The sequence below is a fragment of the Lathyrus oleraceus genome, chromosome 7 (assembly GCF_024323335.1).
Source record: "Lathyrus oleraceus cultivar Zhongwan6 chromosome 7, CAAS_Psat_ZW6_1.0, whole genome shotgun sequence".
NCBI lineage: Eukaryota > Viridiplantae > Streptophyta > Magnoliopsida > Fabales > Fabaceae > Lathyrus > Lathyrus oleraceus.
The window spans coordinates 486070908-486080292 of NC_066585.1; the positions used below are offsets into that span (position 1 = coordinate 486070908).

The following is a 9385-nucleotide window of genomic DNA, read 5'->3' on the forward strand; positions in this document are numbered from 1 at the left end:
CGTTGTTTTGAGTAGTATAGGTATTAGTAGAGTGTGCTAATACTGTGATTGATTAATTGGCATGACATGATATGATTATGTGATAAATATGCTGATGATGTGTGAAAATATGCATAATGTTGTGAATGTATATATTATGCATGTGTTGGTGAATGGACTGTTTTATGGCTTAGAGTGTGAGCATATGTCCATTGTGGATTGTTGTTGATGATGTTGCATTGCTAGGTGAATTAGCATGCATATTGTGGCCTTTATGGTGGTAGCTAATTCCCATGGTGAGGAATTAGTAAGTAAATCATTGTAGATTGTTGTTGATGTTTGCATGCTAGGTGATTAGCGTGCATAGCATAACCCTTGGGGTGGTAGCTAATTCCCATGGTGAGGAATTAGTGAGTGAGTCACTAGGTCTCAAATGAGTGGGACTAGTGGGCTTGGTAGCCGTATCTGGATTTGATCGGTGAGGTTGAACTATATGTTCACGAATAGTCGGTACCGCATGCATGGAGTCTCATTGCATAATGTATGTATGGCGTATAATATGAATGGATGTATTCCAATATTATGCGTGTGTTTGTGTTGGCATTGAGTATGAGTATGAATTGTGTTGGCATTGAGTATGAGTATGAATTGTGTTGGTATTGAGTATGATATTTGAGTTGATGTGCCGTTACTGAATGTGTGATATGATTAGGGTGATTAATGTGTTATTTACTTAGCATTACATGATATTTTATAATGCTTTTTATATCGATTGAGGAACTCACCCTTACAACTATTTTTCAGGTAACGAGCAGTGATTGAGTAGAAGCTAGTGCTTGGAGTCTAGTGTAGTCTCCTTAGTGGGTCATGCTCTGATAGATGTAACATCGGGACGGGATGTTTTACCTTGTTGAATAATTTTACATGTAATGTGTTACATGTTTTGCATGATTGATTTGATTTCTATCCGCTGCGTATTGTGCAAATGCTTTATGTTTTGAATTAATAAAAGAGCATGATAGTTATTATGGTGAATGGTGTGAAGTGGTTGTGTGACACCCTTAATTGCACCTTTACTCTGATGTATATAATTGTTGTTTTAATTAAATATTTGGGGTAATTAAGAAGGGTGTTACATTTTACCTGTTCCACCTGGACCATCAACAAAAAATACCCCACTGTGTTTTTGAACAATTACATTCATAATGGTTTTGAATGCAATCATTTGATCATTATTCAACTTAGCAATAGATTCAATATCTTCATTGAGGATATCGATCGCTAACTCCTCTTGTATGATACTTGGAACTGCACCTCTGTCTATTGTATTAGGGGGTAAAGATGGGAGATCATAATCATCAATCTTTTTACCGTGAAGGTTTAAGAGTTCATTCAAGTCCTTCAACAACATATTAGTTAAGTCTGATTCCACAACATTGTTAGCTGTTTGATAATCCTCTACCATATGTGTAGAAAACTCATTCCAAAGGCCTCTAACATCAGTAGGTTCACAAAATATTAAAATCGTCACGAATAACCTTCGTAAAGCATATGGCATTCGGAGACTCGTAGCCTCAACCAAACAATCACGAATACTATGATCAGTCTCTAGAAATCCCCTATCCTCGGCTGATTTTTTGAATGTACTAAAAGTCATGCCGTTATTTGTAAGAAGATATTCCCAACTGGTTGGACCTGCGACATGCGATAACAATAGTCGCAAGTAAAACATATCTCCCTCCGAAGGTGATACCGTATAGATTCTCCCGATAACTTTTCTTGTTGATCGCCTACGATGCCATTCCATACCCCGCTTGTTCCAACAATAATGCTCTGGAATCTCTCTATACAGATACTTTCTTGCTTGTGGATCTCGTAGATTCAATGCAAAGAATTGTGTGAGCATTGTTTTGGAGTTGCGTTCATTATTTAACACATCTGCAATTTGCTGATGATCATAAAAACGCACTTGATGGCGGTTCGGCAAGTGGATCTGCAATCTTTCAACCGAAGGATATAATCGGTAAAGAGTGAATCGAAATATTTTCCATAATGCCTCGGGAGCACAAATCCATCTTGCATCAACATATTGTTGAACTTCATCCATGTATGATCCTTTATGAACCTCCATAGCCACACGATCAGGGCCCTTGTACACATATTTGTATAGATACTTGATACTTTTAATGCTACTGCAAATCTCTACATTGATGTGACAATCATACTTTAACAGTAACCAAGGGTTATAAGGAACCACCCATCTATTATCGACAGACCTATCTCTACCTAACGATACAGACTCATTAAACCTTCTCCTATACTCGGGATATGAGTCAGTGCCTTGACGTGTTTCATCCAAGAATTGTTTGGGATACCTTTTTTTACAATGTTCGTCTTTCATACATGGAGACTTTCGGTTGATTATGCCGCAAGGTCCGTGGATCATATGTCTTACAACAGTTTCATGCAATTGTGGTTCACATTCTAATTTAGGTATTTCTGCTCTTACTATACTATCATAATCTTTTGGGTCACGCAACTTATCGTTACTTTCTAAGACCAACAACATATGCACATGCGGCAGTCCTCGCTTTTGAAATTCAGTGACATACATGTAGCTTTTAACTTTACCCAAGACTCCTTTATTAATAACATCATCCTTCAATTTCTCAAATTTCGAACAAAATATTCTTGTTAGCAAATCTGGACGATCTTGTGGTGTTTGAAAAGGCAAAAGTTCTGATGTTATCTCACTCCAAGAAGGATTGCATGTCATTGTTAGAAAAATATCTGGTTTACCGCCATTAAGAACAATAGCCATGCCATCTTCATAACGTTTTGTCATGTCTCGACGACCGCCAATAAATGATGATGGCAATATTGTTCTTTTTCCAATGTTCTCTACGATGATTCATGAAATGCATTAGTATTAGAATATATGAATTATTAGCATTAGAAGTACAACTAATTATTAATCTAAAACTGTATATTTATGCTATATGAATTTGTACCTGCATTAGTTTCACCAACATGCAAAGCATCATGTAAACCTTGGTACAGTTCAGAACGTATATCACCTTGGTGCTCTTTAACCCACCTTAATCTCCCTGATTCAATTTTGACATAATTGTCTACAACATATTGTTGTAACAGTCGACCCGCATTTAACAACATTGATTGATCATTTGGGCGAATCTACAGTTGATTGAAAAAAATGCCGGTGTTAAATGTAAAGTTTTTTAAACAACACTTAGCTAAGTAGATTATCTACTAAAATTAATCCAAATTTACCTGAAGCATGTAACTGTAATATGCTCGACATGACACTCTTCGTCCATTGCAATTTGTTGTGTTGATGTCCCAACCATGCGTCCCAAATGGAAACAATATAGGGTATTGTAAAGGATCATAATATCCCTTTGTCTCTTGAACTTTCTTGAGATTTCCATCACAACGGATAACATTAATATCCCTTCCATAATCCATAGAATCTGCATCACATCCAACAATAATTGCCGCAACTTGTTCAGCAGTTGGAAGATTGTATTGATGGTGATTACTTGGACACTCCTTAAGTATGAGGCTACATTCACTGATATTTGGAAGTATTGAAAGTTGCTTGAACCTAATTACAAAAGGATTAAACTGATGGAGCATTTTCTGTAATTTGTGAACTACATTTTGGTGCAACTGTGGATTTTCCTGCATTCTATTATGTAGCTCATTATCGGTGTCGTAGATGTATAGTTGTAAGAAACGCGGCCTGACACCCTCATTCGGATAGAAACCTCCTATGTTATGGTAAAAAAGCACCTTGAGCACGAAATGTGTATATACCACGACCAGATGCAAGAATATTCTCATCAACATAAACACCAATTGAAGTGAATGAAAGCACATGGTTATAACTTCGAATATGTTGCCTAAAATGTTTTCCTTCAGCTGAACCATCCAAAAATAATTGTTGCAATTCTATAGGAGCATCAACTCATGAGAATGATACCTTTCCACCATTACAACACGTGTCACGTGATTCATGATGAAACAATCTTGCATTGCAGTGTCTACAGGTAAATGGATGAGGCAACCGGGATTTTGCCATCATCATATTATTTTTGAAATTTCGAGCAATATTGTGCTTTGCTCGAAAAGCATGTCCTGATTCCACAGGCAGGAGTTTGATATTGATTACTAAATATTATCTAAAAACTAAAATACAAATAAAAAATATATGCAAGATGCTTCAATTATTATATTTTAATATTGCATGATTTTAAATTTTATGTCACATGAGCAAATGCTACATTTATTTTAAGCGAAATTTTTACGAACATACCTTGAGGACGACGTGATAATGCACCATTTTCTCTGGCGTCCATGTTAACATATGATATTACTGCATCCTCTAAAGCTTCATCAACATCCATATCATCTGATACAAAAATAATAATTAATATATATACATTTGTAAAAATTAATACTCGCATACTTAGAACTATATCATTTATACCTGTATCGGATTGACTCGTGTTGTTTCGTTGATTAGGTGATGTGCAATTACGATCTGTGGGTTTAAATACATAAAATAAGATACGACGAAAGCGAACAAAATTATGAAATGTAAATATATATATATATATATATATATATATATATATATATATATATATATATATATATATATATATATATATATATATATATATATATATATATATATATATATATATATATATATATATATATATATATATATATATATATATATATATATATATATATATATATATATATATATATATATATATATATATATTGATAATCACCAACCAAGTACAACATCATTAACATGTGTAGTTCTACTTGGGCCGGCTTCACTGTCATGAGTTCCTTGAAAGTGTGATCTTGGAAAAGTCATATTTGTAAAATTTTGAAATGAACCTCTCGACTGACTGTTTATAGGGCGAGATGTTTGAGCTTGTTTCTCTTGCTCTTTTCGCCGCCTATAATTTTGACGTCGTCTCGACAAATTGTTTTCTCTCTGTTCGTTGCTTATATTTTGTCTCCTCTTCCTTTCATTTTCGGACCTTCTTGACCTCTGTTGTTGACTTGATATTTGACGGGTATTATTTTCCATTTTATTAATGTAATTGTCAACCGGAAACTATACCGAATCCTATACAAAAATATAAAATTAAAATAAAAAAAATTATGAAAATTAAAAAAATAAGCATGAATAACATATAACCATTATATTATTCTATATACTATTTTATTAAGTTATATCATTATATTATGCTTATAAAAAATTACATAAGCATATAATCAAATTATTAATAAACATAAACATAACTTGATATGGTATTCTATATACTATTTTCATAACTGGATATGGTATTCTATATACTATTAGCGCAGTAAAAAATAGTATATAGAATAATATATGCTTATATGAAAATAACTTGATATAATCATTATATTATGCTTATAAAAAATGCTTATATGCTTAATAAAAATTATGAAAATTAAAAAAATAAGCATAAATAACTTGATATATTATTCACTTGATATATTTTCATACTATATACTAATTTAACTTGATATATTTTCATTCTATATACTAATTTAACTTGATAAATAATTTATCTTAAAATTAAAATTTAAAAAAAATGGTATTCTATAAGAGAGAACAAAGTCAAAATGCAATGCAAAGAAAACGGGAGTCATACTTTTCTTCTCTCTAACACTTTCTATTCCCTTACATTTTTAAATTTCTTTTTATCTCTTTTGGTTACTTTTCTAGAAACTTTAAATTATTTCAGTAACTTCAATTAAGTCATGCATCTTTTTCATGTTTCTGCATTAAACTTTGAGGGTTTTTATAAGAACACCACACAATTTCAAGTATACTATAAATTTAAATATGTTGTTGATTTCCGCAAATAACCTACATAAATGTTGCATGACGTACATAAATGTTGATAAATTTTTTAGTGAGATTTCATTTCCGTTTTTTTTCATATAATATTGAATTTGCGCATTCAAAATAATTTTAATAATTGAATTATTTCTACTTAATCTAACATAGTTAAAATACATTAAATATATCACTTATGTAATAATTATGTAATATATTATTGTATTACACTTTATCTAAAATACGTTAAAATAAGTGTTGCAGTAAATAAGATGATTTTATTATTCAAATTATGAAAATATATTAAAATAAGCATTACACTTTGTATGTTACCCAAAATGCTTATATGCTTAATAAAAATTATGGAAATTAAAAAAATAAGCATAAATAACTTGATATATTATTCACTTGATATATTTTCATACTATATACTAATTTAACTTGATATATTTTCATTCTATATACTAATTTAACTTGATAAATAATTTATCTTAAAATTAAAATTTTAAAAAAATGGTATTCAATAAGAGAGAACAAAGTCAAAATGCAATGCAAAGAAAACGGGAGTGATACTTTTCTTCTCTCTAACACTTTCTATTCCCTTACATTTTTAAATTTCTTTTTATCTCTTTTGGTTACTTTTCTAGAAACTTTAAATTATTTCAGTAACTTCAATTAAGTCATGCATCTTTTTCATGTTTCTACATTAAACTTTGAGGGTTTTTATAAGAGCACCACACAATTTCAAGTATACTATAAATTTAAATGTTGATAAATTTTTTAGTGAGATTTCATTTCCGTTTTTTTTCATATAATATTGAATTTGCGCATTCAAAATAATTTTAATAATTGAATTATTTCTACTTAATCTAACCTAGTTAAAATACATTAAATATATCACTTACGTAATAATTATGTAATATATTATTGTATTACACTTTATCTAAAATACGTTAAAATAAGTGTTGCAGTGAATAAGATGATTTTATTATTCAAATTATGAAAATATATTAAAATAAGCATTACACTTTGTATGTTATCCAAAATACGTTAATATTGTTTTATATTAACCAATAAAATATCATGTTACCCAAAATACGTTAATATTGTTTTCTTTTAAGTAATAAAATATTATGTTACCCAAAATTTCCACCAATTTATTAATTAATATTTCGTACAACTAATTATTTTAATAATTAATTAATAATTAAATAATTATAGTATGTCAGTCCATTAAATCAATTTAAGTTGTGAACATCACACCCCCGCTAAATCAGTTGTGGATTCTGTCCGTTGCATTTTGTTTAGGCCGTTACCTAAATATATAGGTGGTCTTTTGTCCGAAGGTACTCATATGAAATTTTGTCTCTCTTAATTATTAATTGATTATTAAAATAACTTCTATACTGTTTGTCCCGTCCAAATAATTATGTGAAAGGTATTTTAAATAATTTGTCCGAAGGTACAAATTAGTAAAACGTGGTTATTAAAAATAACCGGTATATGAGTACCTAAATATATGAACATACAAAGTGATACTAATTTCTTAATGCTTTTTAATTAATATAATATAGAGTTTATAAATTATGAACTATTAAAAACATCATAATTATAAAATCTTGAATGTTCGTAGGATCGTTGTTGGTGGTGGTTCACCTTCTTTCTTTTTGTTAATGCACTTTTCTTTTCCACTTTCACTATTGCATAATGGAGGACTATAAATAAGTGAAAAAAGTTGATTATACAAATATGAACAAATCCTAACAAAAATTCCAGTGTTGCTTTCGAGCAAAGAAGTTATAGATAAAAGTTAGAATTTCACGTACCTTCAAGAAGTTTCTGGCAAGGCAGTTCAATCGCGAAGGTTGACCGTTGGATGTATCAGCGGTGATGTCGGAAGTTCAGCGGTGCTTTTGGTTGTTGCTGTAACCGGAGGAAATGAAAAAAATGAAAATCGTGAATGTTCGTAGAATCGTTGTTGGTGGTGGTTCACATGAGAGATGAAGGTTTATGTTATGGTGAAAGATAAATATGGTTGGTAATTGTTTTTGTAGCAGCCAATAATAAGAACATTGATATTGAGAAGTTAAGAAAATATTTTGGTATGTCAGAGAAACTCCCATTTAAAATTAAACTGTCATTTCGTATATGTTGTAACTGCTATTCCTATTTTGTATGAGTCAAAATTTGATAATAGGAATAAATACGTGAGAAGTTATAAAGTGAAAATTTTGGTCATGTCACAGAAACTCCCATTTACACTTGGATTTTATGTGTGTAAGCCAATGCATCCATTATTTAAAATTAAACTGTCATTTCCTATATGTTGTAACTGCTATTCCTATTTTGTAGGAGTTAAAATTTGATAATAGGAATAAAAACGTGAGAAGTTATAAAGTGAAATATTTAAGGAAATATTTTGGTATGTCAGAGAAACTCCCATTTAAAATTAAACCGTCATTTCGTATATGTTGTAACTGCTATTCCTATTTTGTAGGAGTCAAAATTTGATAATAGGAATAAAAACGTGAGAAGTTATAAAGTGAAAATTTTGGTGATGTCACATAAACTCCCATTTACACTTGAATTTTATGTGTGTAAGCCAATGCATCCATTATTTAAAATTAAACTGTCATTTCCTATATGTTGTAACTGCTATTCCTATTTTGTAGGAGTTAAAATTTGATAATAGGAATAAAAACGTGAGAAGTTATAAAGTGAAATATTTTTTTAAACTGTTCCATAAGTGTAGGATGGTATGAGTGCCACATATTATTATTATTGGATAAAATAAAAGAAAAAGAATTAAAAAATATAAGGGTAAAATCGGGAGAAAAATAGGCCACTCCAAATAGGTGTATTCCCGTATAGACAGTTTGTTTTTATATAACACTACGTGCCCGTTTGCCCATTTTTTTAGTGTGCACACGCGTCAAAATATAAATGAGTATTTTTTATTTTAATTTACTTCATAAAATATTTTAATAAGTGTTTCATCAAAGTCTTTGTCTCATTTTCATGTTATTGTTATTGATCTTAGATGTGCTCATGATCTAATTACGTCTGCATTTTTTTAATGGACCTCGGGAAAGTGGAGTGTAATATTTCATTGATTATATGATCTAATATTTAATTTTAATACATGTTATAATATCTATGAACATATCATCATGTAAACGTTAATTTAAATCAAAGATAAATATTTAAGAAAACAACAACAACAAATATAATAAATGATAAAACATTTAACACAAACTAAAACTAAATATAAGCACCATTTACATATATACACCATTTAGATATAAACAATAATTGTCATGGTGATTTTAAATATAAGAACAAAATTAATTGTCACCATTTTTGTTCATTAAAATATAAATTATCACCATCATTTCCATACAAATTTAGAAACTATCCTAAAATAGACAAAAAAATATATAAATCATCATAGAATACACGTTCAAAAAATATATAAACCATCATAAAATA

General features: G+C 30.0%; 1 protein-coding gene across 1 annotated transcript; it reads right to left on the bottom strand.

Moving 5' to 3' along the window:
* Positions 1-1111: 1111 nt before the first annotated feature.
* LOC127104475 (uncharacterized) lies at positions 1112-4897 on the bottom strand. The gene is made up of 7 exons (XM_051041651.1): positions 4810-4897; positions 4490-4543; positions 4316-4411; positions 3271-3770; positions 2991-3174; positions 1789-2880; positions 1112-1674 (listed from the first exon to the last, which is right to left on the bottom strand). The coding sequence occupies exons 1-7, from the start codon at positions 4895-4897 to the stop codon at positions 1112-1114; spliced, it is 2577 nt and encodes an 858-aa protein (XP_050897608.1).
* Between the last annotated feature and the right edge of the window lie 4488 nt (positions 4898-9385).